Below are 26,710 nucleotides of genomic sequence, written 5' to 3' on the forward strand. Positions count from 1 at the left end.
TTTAGAGGCCGAATGCGTGAGAAGTGGTTTGAAATCAAAATCTGTAAAAAATGGCCGGTGAAATCCGAAAGGTGCTCTTTGGAATGCGGGCCCCTTTGCGCACCTAGGCTGCAAAAAAGTGTCACACATGTGGTATCGCTGTACTCAGGAGAAGTTGGGGAATGTGTTTTGGGGTGTCATTTTACATATACCCATGCTGGGTGAGAGAAATATCTTGGCAAAAGACAACTTTTCCCATTTTTTTATACAAAGTTGGCATTTGACCAAGATATTTATCTCACCCAGCATGGGTATATGTAAAATGACACCCCAAAACACATTGCCCAACTTCTCTTGAGTACAGCGATACCACATGTGTGACACTTTTTTGCAGCCTAGGTGGGCAAAGGGGCCCACATTCCAAAGAGCACCTTTTGGATTTCACAGGTCATTTACCTACTTACCACACATTAGGGCCCCTGGAAAATGCCAGGGCAGTATAACTACCCCACAAGTAACCCCATTTTGGAAAGAAGACACCCCAAGGTATTCCGTGAGGGGCATGACGAGTTCCTAGAATTTTATATTTTTTGTCACAAGTTAGCGGAAAATGATGATTTTATTTTATTTATTTTTTTCCTTACAAAGTCTCATATTCCACTAACTTGTGACAAAAAATAAAAACTTCCATGAACTCACTATGCCCATCACGAAATACCTGGGGGTGTCTTCTTTCCAAAATGGGGTCACTTGTGGGGTAGTTATACTGCCCTGGCATTTTAGGGGCCCGAATGCGTGAGAAGTGGTTTGAAATCAAAATGTGTAAAAAATGGCCGGTGAAATCCGAAAGGTGCTCTTTGGAATATGGGCCCCTTTGCCCACCTAGGCTGCAAAAAAGTGTCACACATGTGGTATCTCCGTATTCAGGAGAAGTTGGGCAATGTGTTTTGGGGTGTCATTTTACATATACCCATGCTGGGTGAGAGAAATATCTTGGCAAAAGACAACTTTTCCCATTTTTTTATACAAAGTTGGCATTTGACCAAGATATTTATCTCACCCAGCATGGGTATATGTAAAATGACACCCCAAAACACATTCCCCAACTTCTCCTGAGTACGGCGATACCACATGTGTGGCACTTTTTTGCAGCCTAGGTGGGCAAAGGGGCCCACATTCCAAAGAGCAACTTTCGGATTTCACCGGTCATTTTTTACACATTTTGATTTCAAACTACTTGCCACACATTTGGGCCCCTAGAATGCCAGGGCAGTATAACTACCCCACAAGTGACCCCATTTTGGAAAGAAGACACCCCAAGGTATTCGCTGATGGGCATAGTGAGTTCATAGAAGTTTTTATTTTTTGTCACAAGTTAGTGGAATATGAGACTTTGTAAGAAAAAAAAATCAAAAAAAAATAAATCATCATTTTCCACTAACTTGTGACAAAAAATAAAAAGTTCTATGAACTCACTATGCCCATCAGCGAATACCTTAGGGTGTCTACTTTCCGAAATGGGGTCATTTGTGGGGTGTTTGTACTGTCTGGGCATTGTAGAACCTCAGGAAACATGACAGGTGCTCAGAAAGTCAGAGCTGCTTCAAAAAGCGGAAATTCACATTTTTGTACCATAGTTTGTAAACGCTATAACTTTTACCCAAACCATTTTTTTTTTTTACCCAAACATTTTTTTTTTATCAAAGACATGTAGAACAATAAATTTAGAGCAAAATTTATATATGGATGTTGTTTTTTTTGCAAAATTTTACAACTGAAAGTGAAAGATTTCATTTTTTTGCAAAAAAATCGTTAAATTTCGATTAATAACAAAAAAAAGTAAAAATGTCAGCAGCAATGAAATACCACCAAATGAAAGCTCTATTAGTGAGAAGAAAAGGAGGTAAAATTCATTTGGGTGGTAAGTTGCATGACCGAGCAATAAACGGTGAAAGTAGTGTAGGTCAGAAGTGTAAAAAGTGGCCTGGTCTTTCAGGGTGTTTAAGCTATGGGGGCTGAGGTGGTTAACTGTCTTTCTTTTTGCACTTATGCAAAGAAAAAAAAATTTTTTTAATTAAATATTATATTTAGCTGTATGGATTTATCATGCTTGACTCTAGGTAATCAAAACTTTGTAAGTGACCTGGAAAAAGATCATTTTATTCTACAAAGCAGAAATGATGGTAACTAGTTAATACTGAAACAAAATTACATTTACACAGGATTCAAAAACTAATTGGATTTCCTCTTTCAGAAAGGTTTTGCTTATCCAGATGTACAAGGCGTCTACCTCCTGACAGACGGGAAACCAGACGTTACCTATAACCTGTTGCTAGCAGAACATCTTTTAAAGTCTCACAATATTAAAGTGCACACTGTTTCTTTTAATACTTCAGAAAGGTATGTGCCCATAAATAATAGATTTATTACACAAATCAGCAACAATGTGTATGTTGCCTCAGAGAGGTAGAGGATATACTATAAATATTGTCTCCCAAGACACATACAAAGGAAGTTGCTGACGCACAGGATAAATCACTTCTATAAATAAAAACATATAATTACCCCCTTTCCCTAAAATAAAAATAATTGACCAATAAAAAAAATAAACATCATAGGCGTCGCCGCATTGGAAAATGCCCATACTATTAAAATATAACAATATTAATACGGCAAATAGCGTAACGTCCCTAAACATTTTTTATAAAAAGTGATCAAAAAGTCACACACACTATTCAAAAAGGTATTACTGAAGAGTAGAGATTACCCCACAAAAATGAGCTCTCACACAGCTCCATACATCTAGGGCTACTTTTCACACTAGCATTTTGGCTTTCCGTTTGTGACATCCATTCAGGGCTCTCACAAGCGGTCCAAAACAGATCAGTTTTGCCCTAATGCATTCTGAATGGAAAAGGATCCGCTCAGAATGCATCAGTTTGCCTCCGATCAGTCTCCATTCCGCTCTGTAGGCGGACACCAAAACACTGAGCCAAACGGATCCGTCCTGGCACACAATGTAAGTCAATGGGGACGGATCCGTTTTCTCTGACACAATCTGGCACAATAGAAAACGGATCCGTCCCCCATTGACTTTCAATGGTGTTCAAGACCTAATACAACCGGATCCGTTCATGACGGATGCATGCGGTTGTATTATTGTAACAGAAGCGTTTTTGCAGATCCATGATAGTGTGAAAGTAGCCTAACTACAAAAAAGTTGTATCGTTGTAATATTACTGACCTGGAGAATGATAGTAACAGGTCAACTTTACCGCATAAAAAAAAAACTGTGTATGAATTGCATTTTTTCCCAATTCCACCCCATTTGGAATTTTATTCCCGCTTCCCACTACATTGAAAAAACAGATTGGGAAAACAGATTACATTGCCTTTAGCTTATGACTCCTAAATATAACAGACAAGTGGCACAAATTCTAAAAGAAACTGAATTATAATGTCCAGACGGTATAACGATAAATTACCCGTTGTTGGTATTTCAGGAAATAGGCTGTACAAGTATAATTCATCGGCCAGTAATTGGCATACAGACCGAGCGCACACTGTTGGTGTAAAGAGAAATAGTTGCTATTGAAAGCACAAGTGAATCACTGTAGAGATGCCAGCTGGTAAAAGTGAATGCGGAAGAGGTTGCTGACATCACTCCACCGGTTATCTGTGTAGAGGGAGTTGGCATTTCAAGTGACTGTAGGGTAGTTAGTGCAGAGGACATGCCAAATGTTAATTTTATTTACTCATACGTGGAATACACGTGTATTGTTCTCAGCATCTCCAAAGGAAAGGAGCGAGCTCTCACTCAGGAATGCTGATGTCTCTGCAGATATGCCAAAATGATCCGGTTGTGTGAAGAAACTCTTGCTGGGATCTTTTGTGCCACATGTAGGATGGTTCCTTAATGAAATGGAGAATGATTCTGAGCAATAATGACCACATGTAAATAAATCTATGGAACAGGACTCAAATGCTTATTTACAGCGGTAATGGTGCAGTAGTATAGAGTATCTGCTAAACGTGTTTTGGAGCCCCTGTAGCCTTTCTCAGTAGCAGATAGATTAAATCTATATGTAAATCGGCATTTGTGTCTCGTACCATTGACTTATTTACACATGGGAAAACGTATCTCAGCTTGTCACGATGGAGTGATCCTGCTGATAGACGATCATAAGGCGCATTACCACAACCCGGTACAGGATACAACAAAGTTTATTATAATAAACTTTGTTGTATCCTGTACCGGGTTGTGGTAATGCGCCTTATGATCGTCTACCAGCTGGATCACTCCATCGTGGCAAGCTAATATACATTTTCCTATATATAACCGAGTGGCGACCTGGCCTTCGCCCCAATGGGTCTGTTGACGCATCTGGCAGCACCGACCTGCGACTTTTATACCTCACAGCCCACCTGCAATACGGTTGAACTTAACTCCGGTGCAACCAAAACAGGTGAGTCTATCGTATCCACCAGCTCTTTGAAGGAAGCTGTTGTACCTCGATTTACTTACCCTATGAGCGCCTCTCTCACCTTTTGGCCGTTACCTTATTTACACATGATCATTATTGCTCAGAATCATCCTTTATTTCATTAAAGGGAATCTGTCGCCTTGAAAAGGCAGAGTAATCTGTCAGCAGCATGTTACAGAGCAGGAGAAGCGGAGAAGATTGATATATAGTTTTATGGGAAAAGGAGGCGGTCCCATCAGTGATTGACAGCCTGCCCTCTATAAGGAGGCAGTCCCATCAGTGATTGACAGCCTGCCCTCTATGAGGAGGCGGTCCCATCAGTGATTGACAGCCTGCCCTCTATGAGGAGGCGGTCCCATCAGTGATTGACAGCCTGCCCTCTATGAGGAAACGGTCCCATCAGTGATTGTCAGCCTTCCCTCTATGAGGAGGAGGTCCTATCAGTGACTGACAGCCTTCCCTCTATGAGGAGGCGGTCCTATCAGTGACTGACAGCCTTCCCTCTATGAGGAGGAGGTCCTATCAGTGACTGACAGCCTTCCCTCTATGAGGAGGCGGTCCTATCAGTGACTGACAGCCTGCCCTCTATGAGGAGGAGGTCCTATCAGTGATTGACAGCCTTCCTTCTATGAGGAGGAGGTCCTATCAGTCACAGACAACCTTCCCTCTGAGGAGGCAGTCCTATCAGTGATTGACAGCCTTCCCTCTATGAGGAGGCGGTCCTATCAGTGACTGACAGCCTTACCTCTATGAGGAGGCGGTCCTATCAGTGACTGACAGCCTTCCCTCTATGAGGAGGCGGTCCTATCAGTGATTGACAGCCTGCCCTCTGAGGAGGCAGTCCTATCAGTGACCTGAAGGACCTGCGCTTAGAGTGATGACGTCACCGCGCTCTCCCAGCTTGAGAGCGTGGTAACATCATTACGCTGAGCTCAGGTCCTTCAGTCAAGAGGAGTGACTGCTCAAGTGGCTGAGGTAAGTAATTTTTTTTAACCCCTAAAAGGCCATATTGTTCTAGTGTACCCATTTTTAGACTATTAGCCGTTAGACTAGTGCACTCTTTCTAAGCGGCCGTTAAAAATGCTCCCATTGATTTCACTGGGGTCCATCTGGCTGTGAAAATGGCCAAAAATAAGACATATCCAATGTATTGACGGACGCTATTTTAAAAAACGGCCATGCGAATAGCCCTATATAATTTCATTGGTGCTAAAAATTAGAGATGAGTGAATTTCATATTTTGAAATTCGTTTGCGGTTCGTTTTGTGGTATTTAGGGAATTGCGTTATGGATTTTCTGCTACCACGACCATAACGCAATTCTATAACGGAATGCCTTTAGAGGCATTCTGTTATTCATTCCGTCATAATAGAAGTCTATGGGCTGCACCGTTCCAATTCCATTATGCAGGAGAGGACTCCAGCATAACGGAAATGGGACGGATCCGTTATGCAGCCCATAAACTTCTATTATGATGGTATGAATAACGGAAGGCCTCTGAAGGCATTCCATTATGCATTCCGTCACGGAATTGCGTTATCGTCCGTGGTAACAGAATCCATAATGCAATTCACTAAATACCACAAAACGAACTGCAAACCAATTTCAAAATATGAAATTCGCTCATCTCTCCTAAAAATGCAATCCATTCTGAAATAAAACTAACCATAGCTCCGCATTCAGACATCTCATAAAGGCCAATAAACCTTAAACTATTTCTCCTTAGGCCCCTTTCACACAGGCGAGTTTTCCGCGCGGGTGCAATGCGTGAATTGAACGCATTGCACTCCCACTGAATTCGGACCCATTAGTCCCAGAATTGGACTAATTAAAATGATACTGTTGCCCCAGTTGCTCTATGTCCTTAGAAACAGTCCCATTTACTTGGGGAATTCGGTTTTTCATGACATAGAGAAATTATTCAATGTATTAATCTGGTCAAACAGAAGGGTAAGGAGAAAGATACATTGGCTTACAAGATTTTACGAACAAGAAGGACTAGAGGTCCTAGATATCAGATTGTACTATATGGTAGCTAATATTGCAACAATGATGAATTGGACACAGGTGGACTTTCTGAGCCATTTGGTATATAAGAGTGAGGGTGGTTTACCTGATATATTCCCATTACTCGAATCAGGACAACTGGAAAGTACGCACCTATATAAAATCCCATTGGTAAAATCACTGGTGAGGGTATGGGCCAAAGTCAAAAAGTTACAGAATTTAGAGGGGCAGATTAAAGTCACACCATTATAGTATAATAGGAGGTTAGGTAATGCTACTTTTTTGAAAGAGGCCAAATATTGGGCTGATAAGGGTTTATGGCATATTTCACAATATTTTCTAAATGAAACACTGAAGGATAGGGACACACAATTAATGAATGTGAGGGAAGATAGACAAAGGTATTTTAGATATATTCAGTTGGTGGATATTGTTAAAACGGTTATAAAAAAGGAAGATATAGTGATAAAATCACACGAGGTGATGAATTATATGTTAGGCTGGAAAGGTAAGCACAAATTAGTGTCAAGTTTGTATAAAAAGATACGAGAAATTAGAAATGAGGGATTTATTTGTAATAGTAAATTAAAATGGGAGAATGATATAGGGATAATAACAGACGATCAATGGGGAAAACTCTGGTGTTTTAAACAATATCTGAGGAACCCCTCTCACAGGGTAACTCAGTTTATGATATTACACCGTTTATATATAACACCAAAATGGCTCAAGAAAGTTTCAGCTAAAATGCCCGGACTGTGTCCTAGATGTATGAATGATAAAGCGGACATTATCCATATGTGGTGGAGGTGCCCAAAGATTCAACAATTCTGGTGCAGTCTGATCGAATTAATCAGGGATATTTTTTGTTTTAAAATCCAGTGGATGGCTTCTTTATGTATTTTGGGTGAAACTTCCTATGAGCTATCAAAGGCGAATAAATTATGTTATATAAATTATATTTTATAGCTCGTCTATTGATAGCAAGAAGATGGATGCGCCCCGAGTTAGCAACAATAAAAGAATGGGAAAACTTGATCACATGGTCCGTCACATGATCCATCACCATGGTAAAAGATCATGTGATGGACCATGTGATGAGCGCAGTGACGTCATCAAAGGTCCTATTCCTCACAGAACAAGACAAAAGAGATGCCGGCTGCGCGAACAAGTGGATTATAAGGGAAAATAATACAATCTACACAACCTTGAACCCAAACCTGAACTTCTGTGAAGAAGTTCGGGTCTGGGTACCACAGTCAGTTTTTTATCACGCGCGTGCAAAACGCATTGCACCCGCGCAATAAAAACTGAACAACGGAACGCAATCGCAGTCAAAACTGATTGCAATTGGGTACCTACTCGCGCGGGTTTGCCGCAACGCATCCGGACCTTATCCGGACACGCTCGTGTGAAAGAGGCCTTACCCTATCTTCCATTATTTCCATAAGCTTCCTACCAGTATGTCTTTGGAATGTGGAGAGAACCCGGATGAAACCCACGCAAACACAGGGAGAACATACAAACTCCATGCAGATATTGTCCTTGGTTGGATTCAAACCTAAGTCCCCAGCGCTGCAAGACACCAGTGCTAACCACTGTTTGCATGGTTACAACCACCCTGCAATCCAGCAGCGGTGGCCGTGCTGGCACACTATAGGAAAAAAACACCTTTTTCTTATACAGGGAGTGCAGAATTATTAGGCAAGTTGTATTTTTGAGGATTCATTTTATTATTGAACAACAACCATGTTCTCAATGAACCCAAAAAACTCATTAATATCAAAGCTGAATATTTTTGGAAGTAGTTTTTAGTTTGTTTTTAGTTTTAGCTATTTTAGGGGGATATCTGTGTGTGCAGGTGACTATTACTGTGCATAATTATTAGGCAACTTAACAAAAAACAAATATATACCCATTTCAATTATTTATTTTTACCAGTGAAACCAATATAACATCTCAACATTCACAAATATACATTTCTGACATTCAAAAACAAAACAAAAACAAATCAGTGACCAATATAGCCACCTTTCTTTGCAAGGACACTCAAAAGCCTGCCATCCATGGATTCTGTCAGTGTTTTGATCTGTTCACCATCAACATTGCGTGCAGCAGCAACCACAGCCTCCCAGACACTGTTCAGAGAGGTGTACTGTTTTCCCTCCTTGTAAATCTCACATTTGATGATGGACCACAGGTTCTTAATGGGGTTCAGATCAGGTGAACAAGGAGGCCATGTCATTAGATTTTCTTCTTCTATACCCTTTCTTGCCAGCCACGCTGTGGAGTACTTGGACGCGTGTGATGGAGCATTGTCCTGCATGAAAATCATGTTTTTCTTGAAGGATGCAGACTTCTTCCTGTACCACTGCTTGAAGAAGGTGTCTTCCAGAAACTGGCAGTAGGACTGGGAGTTGAGCTTGACTCCATCCTCAACCCGAAAAGGCCCCACAAGCTCATCTTTGATGATACCAGCCCAAACCAGTACTCCACCTCCACCTTGCTGGCGTCTGAGTCGGACTGGAGCTCTCTGCCCTTTACCAATCCAGCCACGGGCCCATCCATCTGGCCCATCAAGACTCACTCTCATTTCATCAGTCCATAAAACCTTAGAAAAATCAGTCTTGAGATATTTCTTGGCCCAGTCTTGAAGTTTCAGCTTGTGTGTCTTGTTCAGTGGTGGTCGTCTTTCAGCCTTTCTTACCTTGGCCATGTCTCTGAGTATTGCACACCTTGTGCTTTTGGGCACTCCAGTGATGTTGCAGCTCTGAAATATGGCCAAACTGGTGGCAAGTGGCATCTTGGCAGCTGCACGTTTGACTTTTCTCAGTTCATGGGCAGTTATTTTGCACCTTGGTTTTTCCACACGCTTCTTGCGACCCTGTTGACTATTTTGAATGAAACGCTTGATTGTTCGATGATCACGCTTCAGAAGCTTTGCAATTTTAGGAGTGCTGCATCCCTCTGCAAGATATCTCACTATTTTTGACTTTTCTGAGCCTGTCAAGTCGTTCTTTTGACCCATTTTGCCAAAGGAAAGGAAGTTGCCTAATAATTATGCACACCTAATATAGGGTGTTGATGTCATTAGACCACACCCCTTCTCATTACAGAGATGCACATCACCTAATATGCTTAATTGGTAGTAGGCTTTCGAGCCTATACAGTTTGGAGTAAGACAACATGCATAAAGAGGATGATGTGGTCAAAATACTCATTTGCCTAATAATTCTGCACTCCCTGTAGTGTGCAAGCACGGCCACCACTGCTGATTGCAGGGTGGTCAGAACCATGCAAATGAGCAGTGTATTCTGTGACGGAAAAATGAATCCAGCCAGGAAAGGAGGCAATATGGACAATCACAATACATTAGTAAGTGCCTTGTATTAATTTTCTCTACATGATAAAGGGGATTTGCTGAAGTGAGAGAACCCCTTTAAAGGGAACTTGTCACCTGGATTTTGTCTATAGAGCTGCGGACATGTGCTGCTAGATCAGGGCTAGCACGTCCGCAATATACATTCCCCATAGCTCTGAGTGCTTTTATTTAGGCAAAAAAATGATTTTATATATATGTAAATGAGGCAAGTAAGGAGCCCAAGGGGCTGTTACTAACGTTTCTGGAGCCCAGCCACGCCCACTGAGAAGGAGCCCAGCACTGCCCCGCATCCTCCGAATCTTCTCCTTGCTCCCCGAGGTCACCAAGTTAGAGCGCCGTAATCTCGTGCATGCGTGAGTACGCGGCATGTCAGTGTCGGCATAGTGTTCCTTCTCTGTGCTGGCATCAGCCTCAGGGAACGAACTGCGCATGCACTAGCTGCAAGATTACGGTGCTCTAACTTTGTGACATCCGGGCTAAAGGAGGAAATTCGGAGGATGCGGGCAGTGCTGGGCTCCTTCTCAGTGGGCGTGGCTGGGCTCCAGAAACGTTAGTAACAGCCCCTTGGGCTCCTTACTTGCCTCATTTACATATATATAAAATCATTTTTTGGCCTAAATAAAAGCACTCAGAGCTATGGGGACTGTATATTGCGGACGTGCTAGTGGCAATCTAGCAGCACTTGTCCGCAGCTCTATAGGCAAAATCCAGGTGACAGAATCCCTTTAAGGATTTCCTGGCTAATTTTTGCACTTTTGAGCAGTTTTTCCGCAATGCTATCAGTTGGAATAGAATCTTTATTAGGTGTATTATTAGATGTTTTACACTTTGCCAGTCCTCCCAGTCCTCTAGTCATTTTAGGAGTCGCCAGGCTACACTCCAAATGGTGATTACTACATGTACCTACCGTACATGGGTTACAAATTAACTGTTCTCAATCATAACAGTCCATTAGAAGCCTCTCGAATATATATATTATGCACAATGCACCACTCACAAAAATAAAGACAAAAAAACCCATACAGCAGCGCAGGACCACAGCTCTCTCTGTATGCACAGCCATAGCGGAAAGGCTGATCAGTCACTGATAGGAATCCCTGCCCAGAATGAGCAGGGATTTAAATGACTGATTCCACTTTTTCCACAAACCTATATATCAATCTGCTCAGCTCCTCCTGCTCTATAACCTGCTGCCTGCAGATTAAACAGCATGCTCAACATGACATGTTCCATCCTACATATGGCTACTTTCCTATGAGTTCCATAAAAGCAAGATGTGGCACTAAAGATCCCAACAAGAGTTTCTTCACACAACCGGATCATTTCGGCATATCTGTACAGACATCTGCATTCCCCGCTCCTTTCCTGTGGAGACACTGAGAACACGTGTATGCCATGCATGCCAGCTGGTGAGTAAATAAAATTAATATTAATTTGCCATGTGCTCTGCACTAACTACCCTACAGTCACTTGAAATGCCAACTCCCTCTACACAGATAACCGGTGGAGTGATGTCAGCAACCTCTTCCGCGTTCACTTTTACCAGCTGGCATCTCTACAGTGATTCACTTGTGCTTTCAATAGCAATTATTTCTCTTTACACCAACAGTGTGCGCTCGGTCTCTATGCCAATTACTGGCCGATGAAATATACTTGTCTTAAGGCTCATGCCCACGAACGTAAGCGCTCCGTGCTTGTGCTGCGGACCGCATATGGTGGTTCCGCAATACACGGGTCACCAGCCGTGTGCATTCCGCATCACGGATGCGGACCCATCCACTTGAATGGGTCCGCAAATCCGAAGATGCGCTGCGGAATCACGGATCAGAACCCCACGGAAGCACTACGAAAAAAATGCAGATCGGATGCGGACCAAAAACACAGTCATATTACATAAATTGGGTTATATTCACCTGTGGCACTGCAATGAGTTAGGCACTGGCCTGAAACCTGCAACCAGTCAATATTTTATTGTAAAGATATCTATTTTTATTATCATTCTCCATTTAGATCAGGAAATGAATTCCTGAAGCGGTTAGCCACTCTGTCTGGAGGGAGATACCATTCTCGACATGGGGATATGGATGGACACTACGTTGCACACAGGATGTTGACTGAAGGCTTCACCGATGAAGATGTATGTATTGTTTTGTTCTGATCTGGCCAAGTGCATTAGACAGCTATTGGCCGATTGCTTGGTGATCCAAATAGTCATATTTATGTGTAGTTGAGGGGAGAAACACATAAGCTGAGCGGACTTGCAGCTGGATCTCTATCCTACCCAAATTCCTCATAAATGTTTACAACCAGCTTATAGGACATCTCCTCAGCAGATTTGCACCTATGACACTGGCTGACCTGTTACATGTGCACTTGGCAGCTGAAGCCATCTGTGTTGGTCCCATGTTCATATGTGCCCGCATTGCTGAGAATAATGACGTTTTATTATATGTAAATGAGCTCTCTCTGTAACTGCCTAGCATTGTTAATCAAAGTTTAGACGGTATAGCAGTTGCAGAGAAAACAGAGCCTCTAGGAGTAATGGCAACACCCTCGTTGCTCCAAGAGGCTTATTTGCATATATGCAACATGGGACCAACACAGATGCCTTCAGCTGCCAAGTGTGTGTCTTCTCTTCATATAACTGATCGCCAGGGGTGGCGTGCGTCGGACCCCCGCCGGTTTGATATCCTGAGGATAGGTCATCAATATTAAAAGCCTGGAGAACCCTTTTAAGCTTTAGCTTGATATACATCGAGGAGAGCAGTGAATGTGGAGATCTCTGGATCCATGTACAGGGTACAGGGCTGGTTCTAGCTTTGTTAGAAAGAGATTGTCATGATTTTCATTTTGTACATGAGTCATGCGATAACCCCTTTAAGGTATACGCATGACATATACATTAAATGGATCCTTCAGAGTCAGACACATGCCATAGAGCGTCATCCATCACTGTGGAGTCCCATTGTAACAAGATTATTTACTGGACTCCCTGGGATGGAAAAGTGCAACGTACAATGTTTTTAACATCTTTTTCTTATATACGTTAGAGATGGGACAAAAACATGATATGAACAGAGCCTAAAAACAGCAGAATAGAATTTGTATATGATAATACAATGTGATTTTTATCTTTAACTGTTAAATGATAGGATCCAGTCCTCCCTGTGTTTGAAGGAGATGATTTAAAACGACTTGCAAAAGAAATAGACACAGCTCGCCACTTTGTCACCCAAGCCAGATCTTTCCAGTATGTATTTCATTCACATTGATATATCTGTTTCAGTGATGACACTTGTGGTTATAAAATATTAACAGTAAGAGATTACTTTGTACCTTCACTTAATGCTGTGGTATATAGATAGAAATATTCTGGATATATCTACATGTATCTGCCTCTCAGTCTTTGATCAAACAGTTATATTTAGGCAATGTGCTGTAAAAACAACAACAAACAAAAGCGCGCCATAGGGTGAGTATGTTCTCAAATTGGTTACTGTTTCCAAGGCTTACCTTATTAGGTTGTGCTATGTATAGGCACAACACTACAGTGACCCCTCAAGATACAATGGCCTCAGGATACAATATTTTCAACATACAATGGTCTTTTCTGACCCATCGTAAGTTGAAACTAGACTCAACATACAATGCCTCAGACTCGGATCCAACCAATCAACGGCACTTCTCTGGTAAAATAGTTGGATTAGTTACCAGTTATTAGCTATTCCTGGCTGTTATATGTAAGGACTTGTTTTATTTTTCTTAGTTATCTGCTTATCTTTCTTCAATCTTCATCTTCTCTTATCTTGGATGACATGTTGGGGCTTTGGAACCAATTACTTAACTTACAATGGTTTCAACATACAATGGTCGTCTTGGAACTAATTAATATTGTATCTTGAGGGTCCACTGTATTGTAATCGTTTTGGTCCTTTGTATATTCAGCCGCAGATGGATCTCCCCACAGCAAATGCCCTTCTTCCAGGAGGATAATTTACAATATTGTATTGGTATTACTGCATGGTGCAAAAATCCTCATGGCCCAAAGCGTATAGGAAATCTTGCTTTATTAAGACTAAGGTGAAAGAAGCTTTTCACACACTTGGAAAGCATATACGGGAGGTTGCATCAACTGTTTCATTCTCTGCAGTTTTGCCTGTGCATAACCTTCAGCATGACAGGAAGATGCGCATTAAGGAATTCAATGTATGGCTTGGTGAATGGTGTCTGAACCAAGGGTTTGGCTTTGTGTCTCATGTTAGCTCTTGTTGGAATGGAAAAGAACTGTACAAGAAAGATGGTTTGCATCTTTCTCTCAAAGGAACGAATGTCCTCGGTGAACAGTTCTAGGTATTTGCTAAGAAGCATTTAAACTAGGAAAGGGGAGCAAAAGAGCGATAATCCAGCAGTCCAACTGCCCCCCGGAACAATGCCAGAAGAGGCCAGTAGCACAAAGGTTAAGAAATGACAGAGGCTCAGAGTCTTGTCTACAAATGCTCGCAGTCTAGGGAATAAGATCAATGAACTTGAGGCTATAATGGCATCTGAGAATATAGATGTAGTGGCTGTTACTGAGACATGGTTCAAGGGGAGTAATGACTGGGATATATCAATACCAGGGTTCTCTCTATACAGGAAAGACAGAGAAGGCAAGAAGGGGGAGGGGTGGCCCTGTATGTGAAAGATAGCATAAAATCTAATTTGATACAAGTTAGCGAGAACAATTTAGAGTCAGTTTGGGTAACCGTGCAGCTTGATAATCATAAGGTAACTCGTGTAGGTGTGATATATAGACCACCTAGCCAAGTCAAAGAATTAGATGATCTACTATTTGAGGAAATAGCTAAAATGACATTGAAGGGGGAATAAATAGAATAAGCCACGGCACTCCAAATGGATCCAATTGACTTGTTTATTACACCTTGTGCAGCAACGTTTCAACCAAGCGGTCTTTATCAAGCTCCCAATACACAAATAACATTGTGAACATTAAATACAGTCCCATGGCCTCGCATTGGTTACTGCTAAGCCATACCCATTAACCCTCTCATCACTTCATAAAATCTTATACATAGTAATAACATCCCCATTGTCTATCCCTCATCACATACTTTTGTCTGCCACATCGCCATGCTGTAGGAGACTCCGTCCCAGTACTCTCACGCCGATCAGTGAGGTCTCGGCGTTCCCAAGTTCAATCTGCGCATGCGTGACATCATCACTTCCGCCCTTCCATGCGCACTTCCGCCAGGTTATGCCCATATTTCGAATCGCATAACCCTGTCGCTCCAGTGGCGTAGTATCACCTGACCAAACATCGATCTATCTAGTCTCCTATTACCATATCTCAGGGCGCTAGTACTCAGTGATGTCAAATCACAAGGGATGTCATGATGGATCATATGTTTGCAGTTTCTACGCTGTAGCAGTTTGCGTATGATATTAAGATTTAATAAATGGTTTTTTAAAAACCAGTTTCTTTTTATGCTGTGCCACAGGCAGCCTACATCACCTAATCGAGAGACTCCGCCCAGAGGTTGGCTTATTATTTGACATCACTGAGTACTAGCGCCCTGAGATATGGTAATAGGAGACTAGATAGATCGATGTTTGGTCAGGTGATACTACGCCACTGGAGCGACAGGCTTATGCGATTCGAAATATGGGCATAACCTGGCGGAAGTGCGCATGGAAGGGCGGAAGTGATAATGTCACGCATGCGCAGATTGAACTTGGGAACGCCGAGACCTCACTGATCGGCGTGAGAGTACTGGGATACACCTACAGCATGGCGATGTGGCAGACAAAAGTATGTGATGAGGGATAGACAATGGGGATGTTATTACTATGTATAAGATTTTATGAAGTGATGAGAGGGTTAATGGGTATGGCTTAGCAGTAACCAATGCGAGGCCATGGGACTGTATTTAATGTTCACAATGTTATTTGTGTATTGGGAGCTTGATAAAGACCGCTTGGTTGAAACGTTGCTGCACAAGGTGTAATAAACAAGTCAATTGGATCCATTTGGAGTGCCGTGGCTTATTCTATTTATTCTCTGGCTATCACGGGAATCCTAGGACCAGGATTCAACGCTACGGGCACCACCACACATTGGGATAAACGTCATAACAGTGAGTAGTGCTGGCCTATTTGCGATTTATGTTATTGAAGGGGGAAGTTATAATTATGGGAGACTTCAATCTTCCAGATGTAAACTAGAAAACCAAAATAGCTAGTTCTGCCAGGAGTACAGATATTCTAAATTCCCTACTGGGATTATCTCTACAGCAAGTAGTGGAGGAGCCAACCCGGAAGGAGGCCATTTTAGATTCCCACAAATGGGAATTTGGTATCTGATATTACTATAGGGGAAAGCTTGGGATCTAGTGATCACTAGTCAGTGTGGTTTACTATAAGTACAGTGACTGAGTCACACCACACAAAAACAAAAGTTTTAGATTTTAGAAAAACTGACTTTTCTATAATTAGATTAGTGTTATACGAGTCCCTATCAGACTGGAACAGTTTCATTGGAGTCCAGGAGAAATGGGACTACTTAAAAGTGGCACTATTGAAGGCAACAGAAAATTGCATTAGGCTTGTCAGTAAAAGCAAAAAAAGGAAGAGACCACTGTGGTACTCAGCAGAAGTGGCCAAAATCATTAAAAACAAAAAGATAGCATTTAGGAATTATAAAAAAAAAAAAAAACGAGGATGACAGACAAATTTATAAGATTAGGCAGAGAGAGGCCAATCAAGTTATAAGAGCTTCTAAAGCACAGGCAGAAGAGAAATTAGCTCAGTCAGGGAAAAAAGGCGAGAAGGCATTCTTCAGATACATAAATGAAAAAAGGGAACTAAAACAAGGAATTACCAAATTAAAAACAAAAGAAGGAAGGTATATGGAAGAAGATAAAGAACTAGCTGACTGCCTCAATGAATACTTCTGTTCAGTTTTTACAAAGGAAAATGAAGGAGAAGGACCTCAGTTAGGAAAGAAGACTAATGAATCTTTTGATGCATTTGTCTTTACAGAGGAAGAGGTTCTAAGTCAGCTGTCTAAAATTAATACAAATAAGTCACAGGGGCCTGATGGGATACACCCAAAGCTATTAAAAGAGCTCAGCGGTGAACTAGCAAAACCATTAACATATTTATTTAACCAATCACTGGCAACAGGAGTCGTCCCAGAGGATTGGAAATTAGCAAATGTTGTTCCCATTCACAAGAAAGGTAGTAGGGAGGAATCGGGCAACTATAGGCCAGTAAGCCTGACATCAATAGTGGGGAAATTAATGGAAACCATACTTAAGGAGAGGATTGTGGAACATCTAAAATCCCATGGATTGAAAGATGAAAAACAGCATGGGTTTACTGCAGGGAGATCATGTCAAACTAATCTTATTGATTTTTTTGATTGGGTGACTAAAATAATAGATGGAGGATGTGCAGTAGACATCGCTTATCTAGACTTCAGTAAGGCTTTTGATACTGTCCCACATAGAAGGCTTATCAATAAAGTGCAGTCTTTGGGCTTGGACTCCCATATTGTTGAATGGATTAGGCAGTGGCTGAGGGACAGGCAACAGAGGGTTTTAGTCAATGGAGTATATTCAGACCAAGGTCTTGTTACCAGTGGGGTACCTCAGGGATCTGTTCTGGGACCCATATTGTTTAATATCTTTATCAGCGAAATTGCAGAAGGCCTCGATGGTAAGGTGTGTCTTTTTGCTGATGAGACAAAGATTTGTAACAGGGTTGATGTTCCTGGAGGGATACACCAAATGGAAAAGGACTTAGGAAAACTAGAGGAATGGTCAAAAATCTGGCAACTAAAATTGAATGTTGATAAGTGCAAGATAATGCACCTGGGACGTAAAAACCCAAGAGCAGAATATAAAATCAGTGATACAGTCCTAACCTCAGTATCTGAGGAAAGGGATTTAGGGGTCATTATTTCATAAGACTTAAAGGTAGGCAGACAATGCCATAGAGCAGCAGGAAATGCTAGCAGAATGCTTGGGTGTATAGGGAGAGGCATTACTAGTAGAAAGAGGGAGGTGCTCGTGCCGCTCTACAGAGCACTAGTGAGACCTCATTTGGAGTATTGTGCGCAGTACTGGAGACCATATCTCCTGAAGGATATTGATACTTTGGAGAGAGTTCAGAGAAGGGCTACTAAACTGGTACATGGATTGCAGGATAAAACTTACCAGGAAAGATTAAAGGACCTTAACATGTATAGCTTGGAAGAAAGACAAGACAGAGGGGATATGATAGAAACTTTTAAATACATAAAGGGAATCAACAAGGTAAAAGAGGAGAGAATATTTAAAAGAAGAAAAACTGCTACAAGAGGACATAGTTTTAAATTAGAGGGGCAAAGGTTTAAAAGTAATATCAGGAAGTATTACTTTACTGAGAGAGTAGTGGATGCATGGAATAGCCTTCCTGCAGAAGTGGTAGCTGCAAATACAGTGGAGGAGTTTAAGCATGCATGGGATAGGCATAAGGCCATCCTTCATATAAGATAGGGCCAGGAGCTATTCATAGTATTCAGTATATTGGGCAGACTAGATGGGCCAAATGGTTCTTATCTGCCGACACATTCTATGTTTCTATTAATCCAGTTTGAAAGAAGCAATCAGATACAACGTGTTTCAGGGATATAACTCCCCCTTCATCAGATAGAGAATTGATGTCCAACGTGCCTGCTGAACCTCAGCATGCTCCTCCACATGCCTGCTCTGGGTGTACATGCTTCCCCTAACGTCTGCTCAAGCTGTGTGTTTCTCCCCAAGTATCTGCACACCTGCTAACCCTAATAAAGTGTCCCCCCATAACAGTGTGTCATCAGCAGATCCCCCATAACAGTGTGTCATCAGCAGATCCCCCATAACAGTCTGTCATCAGCAGATCCCCCATAACAGTGATCAAGAGCCATCATCAAAACTTTCAGCACTTCTGAAATCCCCACTATAATCTGCAGTATTAAGCCCAATGTTACCATGGCTTAATCCTTCTTCATAAACCTCTGTCCATTTTGGCTCTTTTGTAAATTTCTCCGCTAAATTCCATATCCTGGCATGCAGGACCACTGCTCTACCTCCTAATACTCTTGTATTGTGACTTCTCCGGTGAATCCCTCCTCTTCTTCTATCACTCGCCAACCCCCTAAACAGAAAACTCACCTTTTCTCGCAACCCTTTCTGATTTGTATCTACCGTTTGTATCTTCAGTTTCATAGTCTACAGGGCTGTCTTTTCCCAGTTATCCAGTTTATACTGTGTATGCATCTTTCCTTTTACACTGCTGCTACTACAAGTAATAGCAACAATTAGGTCATGCCATTGGCCAGCGGCACGTGTGTAGACAGGACGTCACACTAAAAGCGCCAGAGAAGGGAGCTTGGCGCTGGACCCGGGTAGTGCCAGTAACAGGTGGCTTTTCTTTTTTTTACTATTGCAGCCTGTCTGGGAAACTGAAAAGGGGCTCTGGTCTGAGATAACCCTTTGAATTCCACTGGCTGTTGCATCCAAGCAAATAATTTATGGAGAGGTGGCTGTGTATGTGCGAAGCTTCAAAAGTCATTTCTATGATATTTCTGAAAATGTGCTCACTGGGCTGTTTCCATCTCTCCATTCATTCTCCACTTGGATGCAGCTGCCAGTGGGTGACTCACCAGACGGGATGGAGGACCTCTGTTTTGGAAATGGGTACAGGTCCCAGAAGAGGGACATGCATGTAATTAATGGCATATCCTATGGATAATTGACAGTGCATCTGCAGACTGTCAATTTCTATATACCCGTCATCCAGAAGAGTTGACTGCTCAGTCTGTAGCCCTGGGATTCACATGAGCCATCAGATGACAGGATTCAATGTAAACACAGAACCTGCTGCTCTGTAAATACACAGATTACACGTTAGAGTGGGAAAGTGGTTGAAAATGGTTGAATGCAATAATAAAAAAAATTCCCTGAAGGTGTCCACAGCCTTTAAAGTCTATGGACATCTTTATTATTTGCTTGAAAATTAAGCAACTTTCTAGATAGTATTCATGAAAGTTTTCCTACCACTTCGGTACGGCAATGTATGTAACTCCCTCACCTAGCTGCTGATGCTACTGAATCTTTTTTAAATCCATCAGGGTGAGCTTCTAAAGCTGCTCGCTGCCTTTGTACAATCAGCAGTTTTAGAGGATTTTTTTAGACTGCTTTCACATTTACGTTCATGCTTTCCATGCTTGTTCAGCTTCCCATGCCGGACACAAAACTGCTGCTTGCAGTGGTTTTGTGTCTGGTCACAGAACACAACAAACCGGAACGGAATGCATTGTGGTGCACTCCGTTCCGGTCTGTTCAGTTTTGTCGCAATTGACAATGAACGGGGACAAAACTGAAGCCTTTTTTTCTCTGGTTTTGAGATCCTCTACCGGATCTCAAAATCTGGAAGGAAAAGGTAGCCTTGGTGATGGATCATGTGACGGACCATGTGATGACCGTAGTGACGTCATCAAGGGTCCTATTCCTCACAGAACAAGACAGAAGAGATGCCGGCTGCGCGAACAAGTGGCTTAAGGTGAGTTAAATTATTATTATTATTTTTTTAACCCCTCCAGCCCTATTGTACTATGCATTCTGTATTCAGAATGCTATTATTTTCCCTTATAACTATGTTATAAGGGAAAATAATAAAGATCGGGTCCCCATTCCGATCGTCTCCTAGCAACCGTGCGTGAAAATCGCACCGCATTCGCACTTGCTTGCGGATGCTTGCGATTTTCACGCAGACCCATTCACTTCTATGGGGCCTGCGTTGCGCGAAAAACGCACAAAATAGAGCTTGCTGCGATTTTCACGCAACGCACAAGTGATGCGTGAAAATCACCGCTCATGTGCACAGCCCCATAGAAATGAATGGGTCCGGATTCAGTGCGGGTGCAATGCGTTCACTCACGCATTGCACCCGCGTGGAAAACTCGCCCGTGTGAAAGGGGCCTTAAACTTCTCTTTTATGCCTGTCACTGTTTTCCCTTCTGCCTCTCTATGGTGCCCATATCAGGATAGTTTTTTCCTTTCTGCCCCCTCTTTTATAACAGAGTCCCTGGCTCCCCCTCCTATTTTTTGTCTACTCCATGCTCTTGCCTCCTTACACTTACAGGGGCCCTGCTACGTTGTCTGTAACTCCCCCTGCCCCCTAAAGATTTGTGGTTCTTTTACTCTGCTGCTGCCTCTTTCCCATTATGGAGGCCCTGATAACTTGTGTTGTAACTTCCTACCCCACAAGGTTTGCAGCTCCTTTGCTTCCGCAGAGGCTTGATTGTTGCTAGTGTAGTCCTCCCTCATAGACCCGCCAGTGGGGATTTGGTGTGAAATGTCCCCAGCAGAGCTTTTGGAAGATGGTGTCCCCTCCTTTTCTAAATGTTATTTACAGGAGAGATAATAAATATATAATCACTACAATGAGGGTTTCCCTTTGAGAGGAGATTGAATGAAGCATTGGTCACACATCCGTACTGCTGATCCATTCATTGGGGGACATTTATCAATAATGGTGTAATTTGCGCCAAAAAATACAAATTACAAATCAAAAGTGGTGATTTATTTCACCTCATATATCAAAAGGCGCACACCATTTTAAAAATGTGACTTTTTAAAATATACACTTGATTATCTGCCTATTTCTCTCAATTTGCGACATTTTAATCCCAATAACACTAAAATGCGACTTTTTAAAACTGAAATGCGCCATTTCAGCCAACCCCTGCCAGACTGCACTTGCGACTTTTGAAGCATATTTGCGACAATCCCTGAAAATCCCAATTTTCTGACAAAACCCTTGCTGTTTCGCTCATTTATATTAGATTTAAAAAAAGCATTCTGTTTTAATACCGATCACTTCTTCCAACGACAAGTTGGTTTTCTTTTCTTTTTTGACAAAAAGTTGCATCTTTATCCCATAAATGCGACTTTTTACACAAAACACTGCCAAGCTAGCTTAATTGTTCGCAACAATTTGAGTCGTTTCTGCTGATAAGGCCTCATGCACACAACCGTTCAGTTTTTTACGGTCTGCAAACCGCGGATCTGCAAAAAACGGAAGCAATTTGCGGAACGGAACGGGCGGCTCATTGTAGAAATGCCTATTCTTGTCTGCAAAACGGACAAGAATAGGACATGTTCTATTTTTTTTTGCGGGGCCACGGAACGGAGCAACGGATGTGGACAGCACACGGGGTGCTGTCCGCATCTTTTGCGGCCCCATTGAAGTCAATGGGTCCGCATCCGAGCCGCAAAAACAGCGACTCGGATGCGGACCCAATCAATGGCCGTGTGCATGAGGCCTAAGAGGATGATAAATGAGGCGTAACATGCACCAATTTGATAGCCCCGTCCACTCTGACATTTCTGTATTCTTTATAGTGAAAATTCTGGAGAAAACAGATTATATATTTGGCTCAAATCAAAACGCTCAGATACAATAGCCCAGCACTGCATGGTCTGGAGTCATTTTGCTGTAGTGGTTTGCATTATGCTAGGTGTAGCCTTAAAGGGGTTATCCAAACCTTATAATCACCCCTCTAATGCCTGGGCCCCTCAAACAGTTTGTACTTACCTTGTTCCATGGCACCCTCGTCACTTCTGATGCCCACAGGCCGTGACGGGGACAAGCCTTCCTAGCATCACGGGTGACGCTAGGGAGGCTTGACCCCTTTGCGGTCTGCTATTTGCTATGCGCCCTCGCCCCCCCAGATGTTTTGATCCATGTGACTGGGAGATGTAGTGGCGGCCATGCGGGCATCAGAAATGACGCAGGTGTCGGGTAGCAAGGTAAGTACAACCTGTGTGAGGGGCCCGGGCATTAGAGGGGGCATTATTTGGATAACACCTTTAATACAAGGCAATACACAGTAATTTAATGCATGAAAAATAATCCTTCCAAGATGAAATATGACAGAGCTCAGCAACCCTGTTCCAATATTGACAGGCAGAATTGTAAACGTAGCTTTGGGCTATAATACAGTAAAACCAAATTAACTTGGTAATGGTATTCAATCATCCTGAGATATCTGAGGGATAATCTGCAATGCAGACGAAATCAAAGCAAATATATACCATAATATATTTCTACTAGACATTAAGCCCGTTATAATAACGGGCGCTAGAACAGTAGTGTATAAACATTAGTAGAAACAGTCTATATTAAATAGTAAGATAATTTAACCACATTGTATTTCTTGTTTTATTTTCTTTTGTCAAAAATATTTTGGAAAGAAGTCAAAAGTAAATTAATAATAAAAATAAAATGGAAACGTATATATCACGATACAGTAAGTATAGTTTGTAACAATCTGCAATATACAATACCTGAATCAGATATTCAGGAAAAAGGTATTTTTTAACCTCTTGAAATTTTTCTATAAAATTTCTTGATACACAACATTTCTTGTAAATATTCTATCTGAATTTGGCAACAGTTTGCCTTGTTCAGGACCATCTACAACCTTTACAACCACATCTGAAAAAGTTCTAACTCTAGATAATGCAACATATAACTGACCGTGGCAGAATACTGGTTCTGGCAAGTAAATGCCAACTTTTTCTAAGGTTTGCCCCTGAGTTTTATTAATTGTCATGGCAAAGGCTAATGCAACTGGAAATTGTCATCTTCTTAAGGTAAATGGCAAATTAGTAGAGGATGGAGCTAAATCAATACGTGGAATAAAGACCATGTCCCCTTCCGCTGAACCTGTTATTACTTGAGCAATAATGAGGTTTCATTTCAAGTCTTTAACAAAGAGGCGGGTTCCATTGCACAATCCTCTTTTAGTGTTTATATTTCTGAGGAGCTTAATTACTGCTCCCTTTTTAAGGTTCAGTTTATGCCTCGGCATTCCTGTTGGAGTTAACTCATTAAGAAACTCAATAGGATAGTTCTGCATATGTTCCTCAGTTGAGTCATCAATTGAGTTTGAGCTAAGGAATGTCACAGTATCTCCTTCCAAAATGTTTAGCACCTCTTCATTTATGCTATCAACATCAGAGTTCTTTGGGCAAAGAATACATTTTTTTGTTATCTTTGAGACATCAGCAACTAAAATTCTTTCTCCAAAAAAGTTTTTGACAATATTTCCTGTACATAAAATTTTTGAAGGGATTTCAATTATGTCTTCAGGCAAACCGTCAATGTGTGGTGTATCACCATTGCCAACTTGGATCAACCAATTGCTGAATTCAGTATCAACTGAACGGATATTGTTTGTAAGCTTAAGTATTTGGAAGTTTTGCCACAGTTTATTATACTTTAAACATGCTTCAACAATTTTTGTCCGGTCACCATGAGGAACCACTGGAAGTGTTTGCCGAAAATCTCCAAGTAATAAAACATTTCCTCCAAAGGTTTTCTGGTTATCCATTATTTCTTTTAGCAGTTTGTCAACCACTGTAAGAGCAATAGACGGGGCCATTGTACACTCATCCCAAATGAGCACTGTAGATTATCTCAAATTTTCAGCATCAGCAGAATTGAGACGCATATTTGATATTGAGTTCTCAACTATCGGAACAGGTAATTTGAACTGAGAGTGGTATGTTCTTCCACCCTCCAGAAGATTGGCTGCTATACCTGTTGAGGCTACAGGGAGTGCAATGTTACCTTCTCCACGAACTGTGCTGAGAAGGGTTTTGTAAAGATACCTTTTACCACTACCTCCTGGACCATCCAAGAAAAAACAACGGTTGCAAAGGTTGTAATTTTTGCTTGCAGACAATATTTTTTCTGAAGCTCTTTTTTGTTCTCTGTTTAATGTTTTCTCCATTTCTTCAGCTCTGTATTTTTGTAATTCCTTATCATACATATTCCAAAGTTGATCAGTATTTGGCATTGTGGAAGGCAATCCAAAATCTTCACACTTTTTGCCATGTAGCACCAGAATGTTGGCTATTTCTTTAAAGGGTTTCTACCACTTCGTTTCACATATTTAGCTGTCAGACACTAGCGATCCGCTAGTGTCTGCTCTAACAAACCATCCTAATATAATAGGTTTTGGGGCAGCCGTTTCGCAAAAAAAATAACTTATATCGATATGCTAATGAGCCTCTAGGTGCTATGGGGGCGTCATTAGCACCTAGAGGCTCGGTCTACCTTCACAAACTGCCGCCGCCCAGCGCGTCCCTCCAGCCCGCCCATCTCCTCCAGAATGCGATCCTCCCCGTGCGCGTCTGTATTCGGCGCATGCGCAGTGAATGTCCGACCGCTTCCCTGCACAGACATCTCCACTGCGCCTGTTCCTCGGAGCACTATGACGTCATCGGCGCAGGCGCAGTGGAGATGTCTAAGCAGGGAAGCGGTCAGACATTCACTGCGCATGCTCCGAATACATACGCTCACAGGGAGGATCGCATTCCGGAGGAGATGGGCGGGCTGGAGGGACGCGCTGGGCGGCGGCAGTTTGTGACGGTAGACCGAGCCTCTAGGTGCTAATGACGCCCCCATAGCACCTAGAGGCTCATTAGCATATCGATATAAGTTATTTTTTTAGCGAAACGGCTGCCCCAAAACCTATTATATTAGGATGGTTTGTTAGAGCAGACACTAGCGGATCGCTAGTGTCTGACAGCTAAATATGTGAAACGAAGTGGTAGAAACCCTTTAAGTGCGATCTTACGACAAATTGTACAATCATCATTGTGTTTATGTTTGTGAACTAAATCTTCAATGAGATATTGCTCATATTTTAGAAAAAGTGCATTCATATTTTGTAATGATGCAAAAATGCAGACATATGCAAATAATTCCCTAAGTTGTTCAGGCATTGTAAAGTGGACAGCATCTTCCAGAGTGTTCTCCCACACATCGTCATCATTAATAAGTCCTTTTGCTTTTGCAGCCTCTTCGAAAGTGGGATAGACATTACCATGTACTGTCCTCAGATCTTCAAAGGATACTGCACCAGCCACATGCAGCAATAGTAGACGCAGACAGTAAAGCTCTGCATCTGATATTAAGTTGACAGAATACATTCGTCCAATAATTTTTTCTGCACCACGTTGACGCAATTTCCAACAACAATTTTGAGAGTCAAACACATAATGCAAAGGAATGTCCGAATATAATATATTCTTTGCTTCCTCTTTTTGTTGATTCAATTTGAACCAAGCTGTCAATTGAGTATCATGGTTTAAAGCTCTCTGTACCGCTGTGGTAATGTCATTTGGGTTGAAAAAAAACTGATTGTTCTTCAGGCAGATGCACTGTTAATCTATGGATGGTATGGGATTGATAATGCATTTCAAACCCATGCAAACGCCATGCTGCTTCTGGAGCACTGACATACCTAGAATTAATAAAGGTGTTTATTTCATCATGATTCAAAGTACCTTGTTCTTGAATGACAACATTTGCACAATTATGACCTTTGTACACATATTTAAAAAGGTTTTGGCACTTTTCACTGATGCACAAACTTCCACATTAATGTGGCAATTGTACTTCAACGCTAAGTAAGGATTATATGGTACAACTCAAGAATTATCAATATTCTTTCCGTTAAGAATTATAGTTTGGCCTGTATTTCTTCTCTTGTACTTTGGATAGCCGTTGCTATTAGCAATAGTTTTTTGTTGGAATTCCTTTGGAAAATCCTTACAGCATTTGTCATTTGTCATACATGGAGAATTAGGATTGAGTGCTCCGCATGGTCCATGAATCATATGCTTTGTTACAATTGCATGCAAGCGAGGAGTGATTTCTATGTTAGGGATTTCAGCAGAGACAATTTTATCTATCAGTTCTTCATTTTTTGGTTTACAGCTTTCTTTAAGAATGAGAAGTATGTGAGCATGTGGTAAAC

The 26,710-nt window shown here is 41.7% G+C and overlaps 1 protein-coding gene across 1 annotated transcript in view; it reads left to right on the forward strand.

The window, feature by feature from the left end:
* Positions 1 to 26,710, forward strand: part of VWA3A (von Willebrand factor A domain containing 3A) — a 166,323-nt gene that overhangs the window by 107,363 nt on the left and 32,250 nt on the right. The window contains exons 30-32 of the mRNA XM_040441103.1: positions 2,234 to 2,379; positions 11,863 to 11,989; positions 13,005 to 13,102. Of these exons, the coding sequence (XP_040297037.1) occupies positions 2,234 to 2,379; positions 11,863 to 11,989; positions 13,005 to 13,102 (371 nt within the window). The remainder of the gene's footprint in view (positions 1 to 2,233; positions 2,380 to 11,862; positions 11,990 to 13,004; positions 13,103 to 26,710) is intronic.

Source organism: Bufo bufo, chromosome 7 (genome assembly GCF_905171765.1).
Source record: "Bufo bufo chromosome 7, aBufBuf1.1, whole genome shotgun sequence".
Classification (NCBI taxonomy): Eukaryota; Metazoa; Chordata; class Amphibia; order Anura; family Bufonidae; genus Bufo; species Bufo bufo.